Below are 23031 nucleotides of genomic sequence, written 5' to 3' on the forward strand. Positions count from 1 at the left end.
GAATGGATATGGAATGAAGAAAAACAACAACTAAAAGAAAAATTGTCAAAAAACTAGTAGAAGAAAAACAACTGGGGAGATATGATATCGAAACGGCAAGGCAAAGGAATACGACCATGGAAAATGGAAACATAAATACAAAAGAAAGGCAACAATCCAAGGATATAATAAAAATTGGGACTTGGAATGTGAGAGGTACTTAAGAGCAGGGAGCTTTAAGAAACAGAACAAATTATGGAAAAGTATACAATAGATATCCTTTCCCTGCAAGAAACGAAACTAATGAAAATAGGAAAGAGCACACTGTTCAAGAGTGGGGGACCAAGAGATATGGTGTAGGAGAAAGTAAACAAAGCAGTTGTAAATTTTCAACCAATATCAGACAGAATATGTTACTTGAGATTAAGAGGAAAGTATAGGAAGATAAGTATCATTAATGTACATGCGCCCACTGAAGATAAAGGCTTAGAAACCAAAACAGAGTTCTACGAAAAGCTAAGCACCCTAATAGGGAATATACACAAATGCGACATAAAGATAATCATTGGTGACATTAATGCGAAAGTCGGAAAAGAGGAAATATATAGAAGAATAACAGGGGGACGAAGTTTACATAAGGAATCAAATGAAAACGGGAAAAAGTTAATAGAATTTTCTACAGAGAACAAAATGAAGATAGTTAGCACAAGGTTTGATCACAAAGACATTCATAAGGTAACATGGACTTCTCCCGATGGAAAAATAAAAAATCAGATAGATCATGTCCTAATTGAAAGCAAACATGATAAGGCAATAATCGATTGCAGGAGTTACAGAGGTGGCAGATACCAACAGTGACCATACACTAATAATAGCAAAACCAAAACAAGAATTACCAACAATACCAAAACCTGTTAGAGATAAATTAAATTACCAATTAAAGCGCCTTCAAGAGAAGCAGGTTGTAAATAGACTAGAGGAACAAATAAATACAAAACTAGAGAATGCAGTCAAACAGGATATAGATGATGAATGGCAGACCATACAGACAGCCGTGTCAGAAGCAGCGGAAAAGTGTATAGTAAGAGAGCATATAAAAAGACGGCGAGACTGGTTCGATGAAGGATCTATGAATGTTTTGGCAAGAGGAAACATGGCAAAACTACAAAGAGATAAAGAAAATACCCAAAATGCGATCGAAAACTATGTGGCAAGAAGAAGGGAAGTGAAAAGAATTTGCAGAAAACAGAAAAAATGAACAGCTAGAAAGCAATTGAAAAACATAGAAGAAGCCTACATAAACAAACAGGTAAAGAATTTCTATCAAGAAGTTAAGAAATCCCGAGAGACTACAACGAATAATCCACAGTATTGCAGAAACAAAAAAGGCTTACTTGTAGGCGAAACAACGAAAAATTAAACTACTGGGCGGAATATTTCGAAGATGTATTAAACTAAACTGCAGACCAGCAAGAGGAACTTAGATAAATAGAGGTTTAAAACAAGGGGATCCGCTATCAACGAATTTATTTAACCTAGTATTAGAACAAATGAAGATGAAATATGAGCGCAAACAGGACTATTTTCAATAGCAGGGAACAGTGCATAGCATACGCGGATGATGTGGTGATACTAGCGAGAACAAAAAAACCATTTAGAAAAAGTTCTCCAGAAATTGAAAGAAGAAGCGAAAAAAAAGGATTAATGATAAACCAAACAAAAACGGAATATATGGAAATGAGAGGAGACATAACAAATAATAACAAATATATCAAAATGAAAGGACCAGAGACTGTATATATTTTTGAAAAAGTGTCAGAATTTGAATACTTGAGTAACCATAATGAACACGAGAAAAGAAGAAAAATAGATAGACAAAAGATTATTGAAGAAAAGAAGAAAAATAGATAGACACAGAGTTAGATGGCTTGGTCACATTATACGAATGCCAGAAAATCGAAATGTTAAAACAATACTGAAGGAGGGAGAAATGGAAAAAAAAAGAAGAAGACCTCCAAAGAAGAAATGGTTGGAAGCAGTAAAGCAAGTCAGAAATAGGTGAGAAATTGGAGAGAGAAAGCAAGGGACCGAAAAAAATGGAGGGAAATAACCAAGTTTATATATATATATATATATATATATATATATATATATATATATATATATATATATATATATATATATATATATATTACTAAACAAATTAATACAAAACTCGTAATTCTTCAAATAAAACCTTATTGGTTTCAACTACATTCATACGCAACGCTTTATGCCCTTGACAGTAAAGTTTAACCTATATTTGAAGATTTCCCTTTGTAATGAGCCGCGAGTTGCAAACAAATTAACTTTAGAATATTTAGAACCTTGTTAAAGACCATACGCATGCTACCAAAAAACTATTGACTTACCTTTAATCGTCAATATATTTTCTCCACCAATGTAGAATACTTTGACATATTGACTACATACCTGTAAAAAAGTATTTTAATTATTACTTCAGTAAATAATTTTATTATAATATTTAAAAGTAAATTTTTATTAGGATTACGTCAAATTGTTGGTGAACGATGTTAAAAATATCGAAAAATGTAAGCCGAATCCACTTAGTTGCTACTCCTTGGTCTTTTCTTCTGGCGAAGGAATAAGAATCAGCAGGACATCGGCATCTTCAGCGGCCACTTATGAAATCCAATAAGCCTAATCGTCACCAACGTAATTAACTCCGTGGAAGTGAATAGAAACCACTCGCGGCGAAATACGCGTTCCTACCATTTATAGATGTATATTCCGAGATTATTGCCGCTGTTATGAATTCTGTGATATCATTGCTTATAATTCAACACTTTACTACCGTTTGATTCTCTAATGCTTTATTTTCGTTCAAGTTTTGTCCAAAAATAGTTGTCCCAGTTGGATTTTTTTTTCAAAAATTAAGAAAAAGTCTTAAAGGTAATTTCAAAGATAATAAATGTTATATGTAAAACCCGTAAAACACATTTTGATAACAAACTTAAAGGTCCATTTTCCACGTAGTTAAATATATCGGCGAAGAAGCGATAAAAGGTCAAATGAGATGGGCAGACTAAGCGATTTAGAAAAATTAAACGTAACGAAAATTGCAAATCTGAGAAAAAATCATTTGTTTTTTGTAGATTAATTTACCCTTTTTTGTAGATTGGGCAAATAATCCCCGTTTCCCAGTCACTAGCAATTGTCTCTGTTCCAGGTTTTAGTTATGAGTGTGTGCGTCTGTATTAGTAGCCGTTCGCCACCTAATTTGAACATGTGTATCACTCAGTGAACCGTGCTACTAGGAAGTAGGCTTAGAACACTGATAAACTTTGTGTCTCAAAGGCACCGTTGCTCAGTCGTTGAAGATGATGGCCGGAGTCGTTTAAGGAATTTGTAAACACGTGAAATATACAGAACAACAAAGGAAAAAACGACGGTAAGAGAACAATTGTTGACAAAAACGGGCGTCACTGCTTGAATTAACGGTTGTGCTCCTCTCTAACCGTCCTCAATAAAGTGCTTTAACCGTTAAGTAAAATTATTATCGGAGAATATCAAAATGGTTTTCATCAAGGAATAAATCTTGGGAACACGATAATAATGCTCATAATATATTCTTTGATTTCAAACAAGCCTATGACTAAATAAAGATAAGCCAGTTATATGACATCTTATAAAAATTCAACGTCCCCTCAAAATATATCCGATTAGTAAAAGTAACGGTGGACCCAACAACAGCAACTGTCCGCATACCTAATAAATTTACTGAAAGCTTTGAAATAGTCCAAGATCTAGAAGACTGACTCCAAACTGTTCAGTCTGGTTCTTGAATATGCCGTAAATAGAGATACAACAAGCAAATTTTACAGATTTTAATATATGGCGTAAAAAGATGATTTGGGATTGGGTCAGTAAAACTGTTTAATAATAATTGCAGAAAAAAAAGACTTCCCACAACTGGTTTTATTACAACCAACACGACTGGTTTCGGGTGTCGTCTCGGGAAACTTAGGGGTCGAACAACCTTAGCATCCTCGTACGCTCTGCAGAGGGCTTTGACCGTCGCAGGTGAAGAATCCTCTGCTAAATCTATCTTTGGCTATGAACTATTCGATTTATTGGTTTGGTGTAACTTGTCTTGAAAAAGACACTATAGCACTCGATGACACGGGCTCTACAATTTCAGCCCATCATCAGGTCCACAATAAAAGGTTATTTTTCTTTTTCATTTGAAGTTTCGCAAAAGAAATTGTATGTTTGCTAATAGGTAACATTAAGAGTAATAATTTACTTAAAATTGTCATAATGATAATCGTATTCATATGTTAACTAATTTTGATAACATACAAAACCTATTTTGAAAACCAGTACTTTTTCATTTAAGGACGTAGTTGCGAGAGGGATAGACGTACCAGCCGCAGATTGTATTGTACAGTACAACGGTCCTCAAAGCATCGAAGACTATCTTCACAGAGTTGGCAGAACAGGACGAGCTGGAAAATCAGGCACGTCTTATATATTCCTAACGCACGAAGAACAGGATTTCGTTACCGAAATGGAAAAGCACAGAGTTTAGTAAGTGAATTTTGTTTCTTTTTTTTTACTTTTTATGTAAAGTTTTCCTTACCTTATTTTATTTTCTTTGTATTATTTCTTCTGCTACTTATTTTTCTTTCCCTTTATTCTTATGCTTCCCTTCCTTCTTCTTTAATACTATTTTAATTAGCGCTAGTCATGCTATATCTGCTATTATATCATATATAAATCTATATCTATAAAATTTTGATCGTGTAAAGCATCCTAAAGTGTCTTATCAAAGCTTAAATCTTAAAATCTTATCAAAGCGATATTTTGGAATTAAACGAATAAGAATAATCCCGACACAGTGTTATCGAGGTTTTCGAGACTGCGTTTACTACTACACGTAGTGTGTGGTCGCGCGATCGTTACAATCGTTTCAGTCATTTTTTTATCATATCTCAGCACGATTCACCTTTCCGTCCGTAGCTCGCAATAAGAAAGTTATGCTTCCAAAAACCAAAAAAAAAGTTCAAAGATGACTTGTCAAATACTAAAAAGAAGCTAAAGCTACAGAGAAGAGTCTGACAACGAAGAAAATTTTAAAAGTAGGGTAAACAATTCTACTGCTCAAACGACGCACGGAAAAAAAGAGAATATGAACAATATATCAATACTTGTCGTCTTATGTACTAAATACTTGTCATTTTAGTTTACAGAAACAAGACACAGACAGGTTTTTAGAAAGTCTAAGTATCATAATGGACGAATCCGACTTCGAGAAAGCTGCCACCGCTCTTCAAAAGCGGTATGAAAGCGCTTTAGAAAAAGATAAAGAGCTGCATCGAGCAGCATGTAGTGGTAAGTAGAATTGTATATCTTCATGTTAGATGGAAAATTATCTGAATTTTAATTTGTCTTTTATTTTATATACAATTTTTCAAACACTATTTAAAATTTTTACTGTTAAATTTGGAACTAGATTTTATTATTCACTTTAAATCAAATCAACGTTTTGGCAGGTAATCCTTGACTTTGTCAATATTCAGTACGTAAAGCGAGACACTAACATTGTTGTCATAAATTATTTCTTTAACACACACTTAAAAATATAATTTATAATTTCCAGAAAATATTATACAAGAAATTTTGTTGGATAAATAAATATTTACCACTAATGGTAAATGGTAATGGTGTAATTAATTTGCGCCAGACATTACTTTTTGTTTTTGTTTATTTTATAATTATTGCAGTTAATAAAATTATTGTATATTGTTGATTAATTGGCAAAACCACATAGTATCAAATAAGCTTAATCGAAAAGGTTTAATTTATAATAGATAAATTCTAATTCAGAAAAATAAAATTGTGTTGCATATTGGTTTTAGCCCAATCCATATGCGACTGGGCTCGTATCTTTATTTTAATAGATTTTCTCCAATGTTTCCCCAATTGCCGATGTGTTTTTTTAGATTAGCGATCATTATATATCTGTTTTTGGGCTATATGTACGAGGGTGTTTCTCTTGGTGTTTGTCCAGTCCCTTATATTGCTTACTACGATTTCTTTTTCCGACCATAGCTTGGTATATAGTTGTCCAATGTTTTGTACTTGTTCTCCAGCAAAGACAAATATTTTTATTTGTGTGTGGTTTAGCTTTTGGCAAGAGATCCGTGTGTATCAGCAGGTGCTCTTTTACGCAACTTTTATGCGACCCTGTATAATTTATTCTGACTTTAAAAAAATGTGTTTTGGTCATTTAAATTGTTTTGACCGTCGATTCTTACGAAATGACGCAAGCCGTATTCTAGAACTGTTTGTTCATTATTCTAATTCAATCGAATTATAAACAAATGCCTTCTTCAAGTTCCGCTTCTATCGGAGATTGGAAATCATTCTGGCAATTACAATTTTGTTGGTTGCGCGCCTGAATAGTTCAATTGAATTTCATTCAAACTATTCACGGAGATTGCGTAGCCACGAGATTATGTCTTCCTACGCTTCTTTTGCCTTTGATTTTGCCCTGTATTATAGTCCTTTATAGTTCCTATTTTTCACCACCCATGATGTGCCCCAAGTATTTTAACTTCCTGATTTTTATGGACATGTCCTTTTTGTGTTTTTTCCAATGAAAAATAAATAGAACCAGCTTGATAAGAAATTTTTTTTTGTAATTGTAGATGAAATCTCTGAAGATGGATTTGTAAACCGAAAGCGCTCAGCTAGGAATTAAATTGTTTACACACTTCAAAAACACTTTCCTTTTTCCATTTTTTGATTTGTCATAAGTGTGTACAAAAACATATCAGTCTTTTCACTTGATTACAGAAAAGTTTCCTCATTATTTTAAATGTTGACCGTGCAATTTCAATGCGGCATCTTATTTTTTTTACTGAGTATCTTTTGTGATCCATGCTCCAAGTTATTTGTATGAAGATATTTGTTCAATTTCTGTGTAGTCTAGTACTAGCTTAACATTGATGTTTTGTGCTTTTGTAATTAAAATGATCTTGGTTTTCTTAAGATTTATTTTTAGTCAATAATCGTTGCAATGTATATATAGTTGTTAAGCAAGGTGTTGCAGTTCTTCTAATCTTCCCGTCAGAAGAACGATATCGTCAGCATATCTTATGTTATTCTTAGTCTTAAGTGGCCCACTGTTTATTATTAGGCACTCATTGACTTCGGCCAACGCTAATTCTAAGATGGCTTCACTGTATTAATTAAACAACAAGGGTGATAAAATACCCCCTGGTGCACCCCACGGCGAATTTGGATATCCTCAGTCAGTTCATTTTCAACTTTCACGTTCGCTGTTTGATTCCAATACAGGTTACATATAATTCTAATGTCTCTTTTGCCTATGTTTTTATTTAACAAAATTTCTTTGAGCCGACTATGCTGCATTCTATCAAATGCCTTCTCAAAATCAATGAATCAGTCATATACTCCCCGATTCATATCTAGGCATCTCTGAGAAAGAACACGCATTGCAAACAGTGCCAGACCTTTCCTAAATCCCATTTGTGTATTACGCCTTATTATGCCTTCATCTAATTTCTTATGTATTCTATTGTGAATTACTTTTAAAAACAGTTTCGAGGCATGACTCATAAGGCTATGATGCGATGTTCATTGCTTTCCTTTGCATTGGCTTTTTTGAGAATAAATGTCGATTGGAGCCATTCTTTAGGTATTATACCTGTTCTATAAATGGTATTAAATAGATCCAAAAGAAGGTCAATACATTCAGTATCCGCAATTTTGAGTAATTCGATGGGCACTTCATCAGGCCCGGGAGATTTACCACTTTTAGCTTGCTTCGTTGCATATTCGATTTCTTCTCGTATAATTTCACGCCCAGTATCATCTTTAAATTATTTTGGTTCTTCTGATCTCGCTTTTTCTTCAAAAAGCTGTGCTTCATATTGTGTCATCTTTGCATTTTTGAAGTGTTTTCTCATTCCTGTAGTTCTCTAATTCTTTTATGCATTTTAAAAAAGTCATATTTTTCTCAATTTCTTCTAGTTCTTGACATTGCTCATGTCACATTCTCTCTTTAGTATCTTTTATTTTCTTTTTAATTAATCAATTATTTTCAATATATTTAATTGGATTTTTTGTTTTAAATGATTTTGTTTTTCATTCATTAATAGTAGTGTCACTCCAGTCATCCAGTCATTGTTTTCTTTTCTTTGGTTTTAAGTTTTCATTTGCTGTTTTAAGTATTGTCTGTTTTATATTCTCCCATTTCTGATCAATGTTATAGTTGTAACAATAAAACACTGAAAACTTTGTTTTCAAAAATTTCCACAAAATTTATTATAAAAACTTATCACTACAGCTGTTTCTTCAGAGTGCCTTTTCAAGTGATCTATTTTTGGCATGCGTTTACACTTTATAGTCTTTAATGAAATAGGTTGAGGAAGGGAGAACTGTTTGTCTCAAGTTAGTCATTCAGAAGCGTGTCTGTGTTTTTTAATTTGTGAATTTTTATAGATTCTAACAAAGATAGCTTAAGGCCTTTATTTTGAATGTGAAGAATTTGAAATTCGTCATTAAAAGAATGATTATGATCTAAAAGGTGAAGTGCGTATGTAGAATCTGTTTTTCTATTATTAAAAGCCCTTTTATGTTCTGCTATTCGTTTATTAAAATTTCTACCAGTTTGGCCGATGTAAGTTATTGGGCAGTCGCCAGATTTAAGTTTGTATACACCACTGTGTAAGTTCTTTTTATTTTGGCTCTTGTTGTTTTTAATATATGGTGACAATGTTAGTTATTTTTATTCAGTTTTTTCACGTTCACGTTTCACGTTGATTTCTATTTCCTAGACCATATTCACCCACATATCGATCCACTGTTCCCTGGGCTACTTTGGGCGCATATTACTATTGTAGTGTGACGTTTCTTCATTTACTTTAAGACTAGTTCCAAATTATGGTAAAATAGTTCGATTTCGTCTTCATCTTTATCTGTCTTCGGAGCATCAACTTGAATAAAATTTACTATACCTTTCTTAGATTGAAGTTGTAATGTTAATATCCTATCAAAATAAGGAGTAAAACTTATTACAGAATAGTGACCTGGTTGTTATCTGAATAATACATGGTTCCGTTATTTGTAATTTGTTTGCCTGAATCTGGCCACTGTACGTACCTAGAACATCAAGTTAGAGGTTTTCCATTTCGAGGAAATGGAAAAACATAGAAGCCGTATGGGTCGCTTTTGCTGCGTTCTCCTGATAAGGTCCAATGAGTAAACTATTACAATTTTTCTGTAGGCTATACAATTTCGGTTTTTAGTGCTAACGAGGCACTAACAGTTTTCCTTTTTCACTTCTTTTGTGTACTAGTACTTAGTTTGTGTACTAGTGGAATTGTCGTAAAGAACCACTACCACATCTTTTCCGACTCTGAGCAACGTGGTCTCGTTCATTTTGTGTGCCCCAAATTCTCTCCATCGTTAGTTGTGTTACAAGATACACCCTGTATAAAAAGTTTTTATTGAAAAAATGCATAACAAAATCTCCAAGGGTATTTTACAACATGCCCCCATTTATTTGTAATCGAATTTATTTCATTTTTGTCTGATACACACTGTATATAATTTGTACAATTTTGAGCGTTATCGTCAAATCAAACTACTATAAAAATGATTTAGTTATATTTAAATTGCGTTAATTAAAAATTCGTCCGTTTTAGCTTACTCATCGTGGTCGCGATTTTACAACACCTATTCCAATAAAATGCGACCAATATTCGACTTTAAAAAGGCCAATTTGGGACACTACGTAACTAGTTTCGGATTAAAGGAAACCCCCACGGCGGTAGCCAGAATCGTGAAAGGACAGTTCGCTAAAAAGGAAGCGCCGAGACTGAATAAGAAGCTTGCAAATCATGAAGAGTAAGTATTTCATTGATTTTATATTTTTTATCCCACGTTTTAATACAATAATTATCGTTTTAACAACTCTACTTTATGGATCTAATATTATTTCATATTTTTGTGACAATATAAACATTTAACTAATCGTGTGATGCAGGAAAATATATGTCAAACACAAATTTATCACACGCAAATTTATCGTCACAGGAAAATTCTTTGATATTTACAAAAATAATGATCTTCGTTCAACATTTTGCAGTGTTATTGATCCCATACATTTATTATTTCGAAGTTTTCAAACTATTTGGCAAATATCCGCATAAATACATGACCAAATTAAAGTTTTTTCTCCTTTATTTCCTTGCGTCATTATCTCGAGCATCCCAAACGGTTCATAAAATGTATAAAATGGGCCTTAACACCACCATCACTGGCTTTAATCAAAATTGATAAGAACCGTGACAAATCAGTCGCCTAGCACAGACAAAGCCAACACAATTACCTTCGACGGATATTACAAATTGTCCATGAAAAATAGGCTCAAAATAAAAGAGTCTCCGCGTGTTATATAACGCGAAATAATAGTAAACAAGAAAACGAATTATTATGCGTTTAGAGCAGTTCTTTTGTGAGCCCAGCGTGTGTCGACTCGAAAAAGTCGCGCTATAACGCGATAATTAGAGCCGCATCGATCAACGGCCGAGCGACGCAGCTTTTATCAAAAGGTTACTCTGTTTTTCCCCGATTCAAATTCTTTTATCTATGCGTTCATTAATCAGGTATCGCGTTTTTTGTGTAAGAGATCTATATCTAATTTTTTGCACCTGTGTTTGATTAAGAACGGTGTAACTGGAATATTTTAAATGGCCATATATAGGAAGGCTTAGTTTTTATTTGGAGTGAATATGAATACTCTTTGAGATTGCAGAATCTGCTGGTACTTATTCTTAATTAGTCAATCATAATTGTGCAACAAAACAAATTATTATATAAAACATAATAACTAAGTAACAGAATGCCGGACGAATGAATCAGTGCAATATAGATACTTACAAACCTTAGTCAGCGATGGATATTAGAGACTGGAGCCGAATTATTGGGACGTTTATATGGGTCAAGTATACAATTTGGACTATATTTTCGTGATATACTACGAATACTTAAGAATTAATGCGCAGTATTGTATTATTCAAAGTAGAAATATCTTTAATGCAGCTCTTAGACTGATAAAATTTTCTCCCACGCTTCTCAATCACCGATTACCAACCTCTTGAACATGTTGCTATGCCAGTCAGCTCGCCACTTTCATTCAGCTTTTAAGTGAGCTAGGTAGCCACAGCAGAGAACTTTATTTAAACATGAGGTACGTTGTTCACAAGTCCAGCCTATATGGAGCGCGAGACGAGACTTTCCCAGTCATCTTTGTGCAGTCGATAAATCGCAATGTTCTCCTTATGTGGGCGTGCATTGTGATTCAAAATCAATGACTTCAAAGTGATTAAACCAGGTCGTTTTTTATGTATGGTCCTGGTCATCTTTTGCAAGAAAGTAAGATAATACGTAACTGTTCAGCATAGAACTTGATACCATAAGGATCGAAAGCAAAGATCACTTCTGTCGTCACAAGCTACGGCGTCTGTAATAGTCATCTATCACGTCATATATTAAATATCCTCTTTTTTCAACTGGTCACCAAGCCTTTTTTCAAGAATTGAAAATTTTGACTCAGAGAAAACAGAAGAGGATTTGACAGATAGAAAAAGAATATAATTAACATCTGACGCGAAAGATGGCAGCTGACGTCAGAGAGTGCGGCTTGAGGTGTCAAGATTGAAGTAGGCGGGTGTCATGAGTTCCTGCCTTAATCCTTACTGTTTTTACTTTTATTTTTTCACATTTCATCGATTTAAAAAATTCAAAAAGATATTTTGAATGCTTGCTTCGATAATGTTACAATGCCCAGACGTTTTTTCTTCTGTTTATTAGTCAGTAACACACTAAGCCGAAATTTTTGTTTTTCGAAATAAGTAACGATGATTCGCTTATCAGTTAACGTTTTGGGCCTTCTGGTCATCCGTTATAATTGAACGATCTTACTACTTCTCTTATCACATTAGTCTCTAGTTGTATGTTTATACGAATTCGATAGAAAGGCTCTATCCCGGTTATATCCCGGTAGGTAGGACATTATACACCCCCATAAAACACACTAAGGATACAATAACAGAGGACTACCAGACAAAACTAAAGCTAGACAAAATCTAAAAACTATGACAGTAGCCTTCTCTCACTTTTGAGTGACAGCTTGAGTGGTGAGGTAGTTGAGTGCTTGGGGTTGGGAATAACTATTATGTAGTATGAGATCGTGGTTCGCGGCATCTCTTTAAAGAGCTGCAGTCCATGTCTCTACGAAGCTCGCTGTAAATCGTCTGTTGTAAGTCGTTTAACTTGAAGTCGAGCATAAGAAAGCTTTCCGTTGCTGCAGCGTATTGTCCCGTTGGTTTCCAGAAATGCTACATCGCGTACTCAATATTGTCCTGCTCGTGTATGGAACGCCCACATCATATATCCCGATTTAACGTGCTTTCGATAGTGGTAAAAACATGGATCATTAAATTCCATCTATATCGCCGATTTAGATAGTTTTGTACGAGAACAGGTTATAGTACCTTAGAGCTTATTCCAGTTTCTAGAATTTGATAGTTTTCGTAAAGTATATATGATGTATGGTGGTGGGCCCTCACCTCCCTCAACTCTCCCCCACCCCCACCTGGCTAGCCCAAACGATTTTCCATGTTGCACCTCAAAAAATATGATTGTACTTTTTCCTTCTTTATTGATAACTAACTCAACATTACAATCGTGACCCAAGACAGTTCGACAACGTAAACTAGAGACAGTGTCTGAACTCTACTTCTAACAATAATATATCGTGAAACCAATAGTTTTTAAATACTAAATCTATGACACACATGATTCTTTTCGAGTGTTAACTCACATATTGTTTATTTGGCATTGACGTGAATCATCCAATGTTTTTGGCTAATACGATGTTATTTTCAAGCTTATATTTTAATAAATAAATATTAAATCTTAATATTAAAAAAACGTGTGGGATATTCCACAGATGCTTCTTTAGCTTCAACTCGTCCTCTGGGCACTTCTGGTAAACGAATCGAAGATAGCATACACAAATGCTTCATTACCGTTAAGTGTTGAGTATAATCAACTCCTATAATTTTCATGTTAATGAAAACAGATCAAATAGCAAGTGAAAGAGTCTACAAATAGTATGTTTACTTTTTGATACGACAATTGGATGATTTTGCATCAGTGTTAGAATTGCTCAGAACGTATGTACATTGTACTAAGCACAGAAAAGTAATTAATATAATTATTGACAAGCTTATTTTGCATTAATAGAGTTGCAATAACGTTGAATAGACCAGAAGAAAAATAGTTAATAATCGACTTCCTACAGTGAATAAATTTAGATTTTTTTCGAAAAAAGCGGTAGCTACAGCATGTAATAGTAGTCGTGGCGGCGCATTTAATGTTTTGATCTAGTTAAATGGCGGTACTCCTCTCCTTTCTGCCATCAACTTCTGACCGACAGTACGTCCACCGTATACGAGAACGGTAATTAATGAATCCTCATGATTAATCGTTAGTTTTCACTCCACAAAAAAAGCGGCTGCTTCATTAGATTTATTACTTTTTTCATTTTTATACTTTATTAAGTTCATATCCAATTTATACCTCCGAAAACAATGAATTATAAATTAATGTGTACCGGCTTCTTCGTTACCGTCCGAGCCGGGAGCTTATGAAAAGCCGCCAGATGCGTGTTAATTTTTCCTTTTTTCTTTTTTCGTTCAATTCCTATTTTTCACGTTGATGACGACGAATAATGAGTTTGGATGCGATGAAAATATTTACCCGCGTACTTGAAGTGTAAATAAATACAGAAGAATTTTCAAATATACCACTAGGAAAGTTGTTTACGTTATGAAAATATATTATTACATTAGGTAATATCGAAAATGAATAAATGAAAACTGTACTTTTGATAAAACTTTGTTGTATTTACTTCATGATAAATTTAGCCAGGCAGTGCCTTCTATTTATAAAATTCTATATGGTATTTACATTAATCGCCATCGATGATGAGAAGTCTTTTGATTTCATGTTTCTTCGTATAGAGGTCGCTACAAGCATACAGTCCATCTAATTTACAAACCGTTGCACGTCATCGGCGTCATAGCCCGTGACGTCACATGATACCAACACGAAATATTTAGGCGGTAGGTATGTTCTTTTTTAGAATCACTTTGCCGAGTACACTGACATTACAGCCACTAGACATATTTTATTATATACGCATAGAACTAATATTTAAAGATTTCTATTAATGTGAACTTAAAGAAATAGACAACAATATGTTTCATTTAATTTGTATAAATGCATTATAAAACGTTTTTATGAAGAACATTTGTTTGGACCACACTGTAACTGTAATCGAACGAAGGTGATATTTTGGCATAAATTGGTAACACTTATTTGACAGTTGCGGTGTTAACACTTTTGTACTTTATTATTTTAAATTTTAAAGTGAATTCCTCTTGTTTTATATTTTTACCTATTTAATCAAATCTGTTCTTTTTAGAACAAAATTAGTGTGTTTTATTTCAAAAATGTCACGTAAGTATTTAAATAGTCGTTATAAAGAGTATAATAATAATTATGTGACCTATTTGATTTAAAATGGATTCAGGATTTTTTTATACTTTGGCAACTATGTCAACTTCGATCTCTGACGTAGATAATGACGTGCAACGGTTTGTAAATTAGATGGACTGTATACTAGTAAATTGTATGGTATCATTTACCATCAGGTGGACGATTCGTTTCTTCTCAATTCAAGTCCCACAACTTGTTTCTGATTATTAGGAAACCATGAATTACCTATAGACTAATGGTGAAACTTGAAACAGAAAGAAATATCTATATACAAGAAATTCCGAATTCTACATGGTGATTAATAACCACGTGATAAAGCAAACATGCAATTTTTTAAATAGGAAAACTGTATATTTTTCATATTTGGATTCCTTTCATAATCTCTGTTCTTACTACATGAAGTTCTACAAGGTTTCACGCTACTGTTGAGGGTGTTTAATGAGTTATGACTATTTTTATTTGGAAAACGCTATGAAATGAACGCCCTGTATATAAAGAAGGAATAAATAAATAAGTATTCATTTCACAGAATACGGTAAACAATATGTTTTAGTTGTCAAATTAAGTTTAATAGAAATAACTGACAAATATTCGAATACAGGGTGAACTGCAAAAGAAAATGCTTTTCTCGTATTTTTTAAATGTACAACCCTGTATTTTAATTTTTCAAAAGATTGCATCTATGATAATCTTTTATTTTTATGAAGCATTTTATATACATCTAAACTCATTACTTTCCGAGATATTTTGTTTCTCTTCAAATTTCGGGAGTGGATTTAAAGTGTTCTAAACAAAATTTGGCATGGGTGCCGCCATTATTATTTTCAGAGCTATTCATCTGATTTGTCAAGTAAGCTATGTACTTTCTTTCCGGACAGAGGGATGCAAGTGCACCTCCTTGCACCCCGCTGCCGGCGCCTACGAGATTTAATATTGTTCAATAAATCTGATATAAAACAAATCAAAACAATATGCAATAAATGTAACAGTTTTTGGATTAATTGTATAGCAGCTGTATTCTAAGCCAGTAAGTTTTTAGTAAAATATTCATAACTGTCGGTAATGACAAACAACTATTAATATTACTTAACTAAAAGGTCACTTGTAATCAGTTAACAACGGTAAGACAGTAGACTTAAAAAAAATTATAGTTTTCATATTATTACCTTTTTAATCCATCTGTGTGGCTTGTCTTTAAGTCGAAAAATTCCCTACGTGCATCCAGAATATATCAACAGCGATATCCTAAACGAAGGAAGGCAAATATAAGAGCTTTTGAAAAATAATTGAATCGTTTTGTTCGCACTGGGTCAGTTACATTGAAAAAAATGGGAGAACTAAAACTGTTAAAATGAAAAAATTAATATAATGTATTGTTAACTACTACTGAGGATCCCCACATCAGCACTCGTGAAATTTCACGTTAGCATGACATTAGTTAAACTTCGGTGGCAAAAATTCTCCGAAAACCTAAAATATAGTATTTTTCATATAAAAATGCGTGCCACGTCACAATTTATATAAAGTGACGTCACTTATATTTAACATTTCCAGAACGTCAACCTTAGAGTTAAACTGATACGAAACGTACGCAACTGATACGGGAATACTTCAAATTTTAATGACAGTTCAGCGTGTGGCAAAATTGTTTAAAGAGTTGCCGGTTTTTTAGAGTAAGAATTTTGTTTATGTTTTGATTTCTTACACAATTTGATCATAATATATTATATACTAATAAATTTTATTTATAAATACATATTAAATTTAGATTAATAGCGTTAAAAACTAATTATTGGTGTGTATTGTGATTGTGCTATGCCAAAATAACTAAATAGTTTGTAGAAAGCTCATAAGCTTTCATATAAGATGGATTATTTTGAACAAGAAATAATGGCGGGACGTTTTTATTATTAATGCTCTAAAAGTGGTAAGCTTAAAATTTAGAATATATAATTTTGTATTAAAATGTTTTCTTATGTATTTTAGTGTGTTGCAGTAATCTTAAAACTAAGTGTATTTACTGTTAATATAATAGTTTGACAAATAGTTGACATTTTAAAAATTCCTCACTTACTAACTATTCTGATGTTTTGGCAACGCTGTGGGGTTCTGACGTCGTAAATCTTGAATAACGTGGACGCATTTTTATATGAAAAATACTATACATCCCTATCGCATATAGTTACATCAAGAATTAACAGTCGACGATTATCGATAACATGCTTTTTGGATATGAGGCTACATTTCACAAAAATGGAACAGTGAATCGGCATAATTTTCATTACACATCAAGCAATCCTTACTTTTTTAACAGTGATACGCAAACTATGTGGTCTTTGACGTCTTTTTACGATAAGAAAATCGTAATTTTCTTTTGTAGTTCACCCTGTATACGAATTTTCGTTAATGGTTTCTGTTAAACTTAATTTGAAAACTAGAACATTTTGTTTACGGTATCATGTAAAATGAATAATTATTTATGTATTCCTTCTTTATATACAGGGTGTTTATTTCATAGCGATATGAAAATAAAAATGGTCATAACTGGTTATTAAACACGCTGTATAGTAGTGTAGAACTTCATGAAGTAAGAACAGGTATTATGAGAGGAATCTAAACATGAGAAAATATACAGGGTGTCCTACTTAAAAAATTTTATGTTTGCTTTACCACGTAGTTATTAATCCCTTTAGAATTCGACGTATTATCCAAGCCTGGATATTCTGTACCATAATGGAATTATCGACCAATGTCATACTAAAAACTCACCCTAATAATTAATATTACCACTTCGAATTTTGCTACGTCAATCTTTCGAATCTTTTTCTATAGTCTTCATCAGGACTTACGGGGTTTTAGTCTCTTGAGTTTCCACATCGCTCCACTGTTACATATTTTACTATCCGCGACGTAAAAAAAAATATTTATTTAAAAATTTCTTTATAAAAGGTATATTTTAAAACACCCTATCGGGCTACATCACAGAACGTTTTCGGAATTATTATTCCATCATCAGTGCTATCTGGATGTGCATGTTTCTTCTTCTTCTTCTACTTCTTCGGCTTTTCCTATTATGAGTTCGCCGTTTTCGTCCTCCACAGCACTCTATTCTCCCAGTCACCTTCTCTGAGGTCTCTATCTATCATAGCATTTCCGACGTATGTTTTCCATCTTGTAGCAGGTCTTCCTCTCCGTCTTCTTCCCGGCGGGTCCCAGTTTAATATTCTTTTCGGCCACCTATGCTCTGGCATTCTTTGTACATGCCCGTACCACTGCAGGTCTCTGTTTTCCAACTTTTTTGTAATTGAGCATTTTACTTCCATTCTGTTCCATATTTCCTCCGTTCTTATTCTATCCGCTCTTGTGATTTGTAGACATCTTCTCATAAAGTCCAGTTCAACTGTTCTTATTTTATTTCGTATTGTTGTTGTCATTGGCCATACTTCCGCTCCATATAGGGTAATATTCATCACTATGCTTTGAAAAATCCTCTTTTTGTTTTCTTTGGTTAGAGTGTTGTTCCATATCACTCCATGAAGTGCTCTTGTGGCTTGTTTTCCCCGTGCTATTTTCATTTCTATATCTTTCATACAAGTACCATCTCGGCTAATCATTGACCCTAAATACTTAAAATCCTTACAACTCTGTTGTGGATGTGCATGTTTTAAGCCACTAAATACTTGGGTACAAACCCTTTAAATGTTGTTAAATTAAATTTGAGTTACATTATTTGATTTTGATGTTTAGTTTGAAGTTACAACAGGAATAGATAACATGGCAATGTAAGACTCCAGAAAAAAATATTATTCCGTAATTATTCTTCATGTTTAGAACATGTGATATGTTAATTTCGTTCTAATTGTTTAATATCGATTATTTGTTTATTTTTAGTGATGCTCCACCACCAAGAGCGCCCAAAAAGAAAAAGATAAAATCGCTCAGTCTGACGACGTCGGAGTTTTCGAGCGGTTTGGAGCCTGTTAAAAAGAAGAAAAAGAAAACATTTGACGATGAATGAACCGTTTTCCTGAATGCATAATAGAGTTCTAATAAAATATTGTTTATTTTTTTTAATAAACTTTATAAATTTTAAATTGTTTTATTCAGTACTCTCGTAGTCTTAAACCATTTTCCAGCACTATGATTGAATTTTTTATGGCATTTCTCTGTTAACATTAACATGAGTGTTTATTTGAGTGGTACTTCAATCACACGACTACGAAAAACCCATGTATATAGTTTAAGGTGTGCTATAACTACAAAAGCATTAACATATTATGCTCCAATGAGATGGCTAATAATAAAACTACTATGAGACAATAAAACGAATATTTCTGAATGGATGTAGCAAACTTGGTGCCCACTTTAAAGCTTACTGGCTTAACGAATAATTACAGAAACGGCAGAGCTAGTAGAATTAAATTTTCTTCAGATCCAAAGTCACATTACCCTTAGTGCTAGGGTACAAATTCATACCGAGAGCCAAAGAAGAAGACACTCGTGTGTTATAGTCCGAAGAATACATGCTTACTGCGTACTGAACTGAGTAGGTACACTGCGACTGACTGATAATAACCTAGAGGGAGGTGGGGACTGTTATTGTAAGAGATGTAAATGAGAGAAAGAGTCTAGTCTCGATATAAAGTGTATAAGAGGAAGTTTACTTTATATCAATAAGACCTTCAAAATATCAAATGATCATGGATTGTGGAACTTTGTCCGGAACATGATCTAGTGTGTTTGAATGGTAGGCTTCCATGAGATTGAGGAGAGTTTACTTTTCTATGGACTATATCGGTAAACTGCATAGACATTTTTAAAATAAAGGTACTGAGATGAACATTAGGCTCTAGAAATGAGAACAACAGGTGGCGAATCAGATACAATTATGAAATATATATAAAGAACCACCTTTATCTCAGTATGTCCGCCTACAGAGCCTTCAATGGGCGGGCTATGTATATAGGATGGAAGAAAACGGGCTTCCCAATAACCTGTTAAATACAGGGGAAGAGATCTATTGGAAGACCGAGAAAGCGACGAGACGGGGGGATGATGTGGATGAGGACGCCAAAAATCTCCTTGGTAGTCGGTCGTGGAGGAGAATGGCTACAGACCGTAACGGATGAATAGGTGTGATGAGATAAGCTCGAATTGAGCTGTAGAGCTATAGGATGGGTGGATGGACTATATCGGGAGGCTCAGTCCGAGATTGAAGAATTTCTTTGTGGGTTGTAATAACTTCTTAGATTATTAGTTAATAATCCTGGAGCTTAAGATAGTGAGGGATGACAGTTGTAAGATGAGAACTTGTTATCGTTACTACCTTAAATTAAGCGGACAAAACAAGTTAGAAGTAGTAAGAAAAGAAGATAGATACTGGAGCTAAACATGATGAAGTCTGAAAGCTTTGTAGAGCAACTGTAAAGAATTATCAGAAAGATCGTCGAGAAGGTGAGACTAAATGAACACCGTGTTATAGAAAAGGGCTGACAAGTGTGATTTGATAGGTAATGTGTTCCAGAGATCAAGTGATGAGCTTCGTCAAAATATTTAGGGCAATATATATTCGTAGATAAAGCGAGAGTTTAGACAGACTTGTGAAACAAAAAAGGTGGTATTTCGTGACAGTAGCAATCTCCTTAAAACATTTCGTATACATTTTTTAAGTCTTATAAATCCAGTACTGCGCCACTAAGCTATGCTGAACCTTACGTTGATAAAGAAATTAAGGATAGGTGTTTTGATTTGACGGATATAGATCTAGCGCTCAAAAGCCTTAAAAATAATAAAACTTCAGGTACCGATGCGATTACCAAAGAAAAAAATATTTGTTGCTTTAACACAATGTTTAGCCAGATATCAGTTCCGGAACGGTATCATTTTTCCTCTGTAGAATAAAACTCACTAAATAATGTAATGAACTACGGGGGGAGAAGTTACATGAACGCTGTGACCAAACTGTTTTGGCCTTTGGTAATAGGTAAAATCAAGGGTTTTATTAGAATACCAGGTAGATTATATTAAGAAAAATTTCACAGTGTATCAACTGTTCAATTATAATTAATCTAAAAGCAAAACTTGCGCCTGTTTGTTGACTTTGGTAAAGCGTTCAATACAACTGAACAAAAAACGCTCTACTACAAACTTAAATGTATAGATCTGTCCTCTAAAATGTTGTAAATTATTAACTAAGTCTTTAAAGAAACACGATGTGCAGTTTAACGAAGGAATGGTACCTCGCAGGTGTCTGACTGTGAAATGGGGAGTAGGCCAAACTCTTTACGCTATTTCTTAATTACGTACATGATTTTCTAGGAGATGTCGTTAATTTGAATGGATTATTAACATAAATCTGCAACCAAAAAGCTATTTGAATAATTTCAAATAATTCTGATGTAATTTAATGTGCTTAAAATGAAAGCTACGTCTAAGATATGAGATCTTGCACTTGGCGTTCTGAAGCACACGGTATTGTATATGAATAAGTATATTTACTTTAAATGATAATATTTTCTGCTATTCAGTAAAATCTCATTGTAAACTGGCTTAAACACATGTCTGTTTTTAAGTTCAGGGAATTTGACTTTCTTTTGTTATTTCTGGAAATTATGTCGGTAGCACACAAACCGCGGTAAAGTATCATATTTCAGTGACCATTAAGTTAGATAATCGCCATTCAAAAGCGCCATACAATAGCGCTGATTTATGGGGGAGCACTTGTCCCATAGACCACCTGGAACGGCAAGAGGGTTTTTCTGGCCATCTCAAGACACACATAGGTAGGAATACCGAGACAGCAAACGAAATGCACCTAGTTTATCGGGACGTCCCTTTTTTGTGCCTCGGATGGCGCCGCGACGGACAACGCTACTATTCTACTCCTGCTATGATTATTACACCAATATTTCAAAGGTGAGTCCTATTCTTTTTACAGATAACAGCAATGAGTAAAAGCCAGCTAATTTTCGTAATTAATTCACAAATTAATATTTGCTATTCTCGATAATTTATTTACAGGCAAAATATTGCATTTTTCTTCGATTATTATTTTAAATTCATTTAAGCAGTGACCTCTAGTTTTACACAAAACTAGAGGTTGATTATCAGCATACTTTCTTTCCGGACAGAGGGATGCAAGTGCACCTCCTTGCACCCCGCTGCCGGCGCCTATGAAATTTAATATTGTTCAATAAATCTGATAAAAAACAAATCAAAACAATATGCAATAAATGTAACAGTTTTTGGATTAATTTTATAGCAGCTGTATTCTAAGCCAGTAAGTTTTTAGTAAAATATTCATAACTGTCGGTAATGACAAACAACTATTAATATTACGTAACTAAAAGGTCACTTGTAATCAGTTAACAACGGTAAGACAGTAGACTTAAAAAAAATTATAGTTTTCATATTATTACCTTTTTAATCCATCTGTGTGGCTTGTCTTTAAGTCGAAAAATTCCCTACGTGCATCCAGAATATATCAACAGCGATATCCTAAACGAAGAAAGGCAAATATAAGAGCTTTTGAAAAATAATTGAATCGTTTTGCTCGCACTGGGTCAGTTACATTGAAAAAAATGTGAGAACTAAAACTGTTAAAAATGAAAAAATTAATATAATGTATTGTTAACTACTACTGAGGATCCCCACATCAGCACTCGTGAAATTTCACGTTAGCATGACATTAGTTAAACTTCGGTGGCAAAAATTCTCCGAAAACCTAAAATATAGTATTTTTCATATAAAAATGCGTGCCACGTCACAATTTATATAAAGTGACGTCACTTATATTTAACATTTCCAGAACGTCAACCTTAGAGTTAAAATTTTCCTAACACAGCTAATAATACGAAACCCATACGGAACTGCTCGATCTTTCATAATCGTCAACATGGTATAATAATCAGAAAAATGTAATCATCATTGTATTGGGAATTTTAGAATTATATTGATTAAATAACCAAAAACATATGTTATTATTAATAATATAAATTTTATGAAATAACTCTTGAAGTCTAATAGTCCACAAAATAATAATTTTAATTAAATATATTAGACAATTGTACGCAACTGATACGGGAATACTTCAAATTTTAATGACAGTTCAGCGTGTGGCAAAATTGTTTAAAGTGTTGCCGGTTTTTTAGAGTAAGAATTTTGTTTATGTTTTGATTTCTTACACAATTTGATCATAATATATTATATACTAATAAATTTTATTTATAAATACATATTAAATTTAGATTAATAGCGTTAAAAACTAATTATTGGTGTGTATTGTGATTGTGCTATGCCAAAATAACTAAATAGTTTGTAGAAAGCTCATAAGCTTTCATATAAGATGGATTATTTTGAACAAGAAATAATGGCGGGACGTTTTTATTATTA

At 33.4% G+C, this 23031-nt stretch overlaps 1 protein-coding gene across 1 annotated transcript in view; it reads left to right on the plus strand.

The window, feature by feature from the left end:
• The window catches only part of LOC140445163 (uncharacterized), a 39712-nt gene extending 20978 nt beyond the window's left edge, over nucleotides 1-18734 (plus strand). Inside the window, exons 6-9 of the mRNA XM_072537022.1 lie at nucleotides 4379-4569; nucleotides 5225-5373; nucleotides 9717-9918; nucleotides 18532-18734. Of these exons, the coding sequence (XP_072393123.1) occupies nucleotides 4379-4569; nucleotides 5225-5373; nucleotides 9717-9918; nucleotides 18532-18658 (669 nt within the window). The 3' untranslated portion in view covers nucleotides 18659-18734. The remainder of the gene's footprint in view (nucleotides 1-4378; nucleotides 4570-5224; nucleotides 5374-9716; nucleotides 9919-18531) is intronic.
• Nucleotides 18735-23031: the final 4297 nt, after the last annotated feature.

This window comes from Diabrotica undecimpunctata, chromosome 7 (assembly GCF_040954645.1).
Source record: "Diabrotica undecimpunctata isolate CICGRU chromosome 7, icDiaUnde3, whole genome shotgun sequence".
Taxonomy (NCBI): Eukaryota; Metazoa; Arthropoda; class Insecta; order Coleoptera; family Chrysomelidae; genus Diabrotica; species Diabrotica undecimpunctata.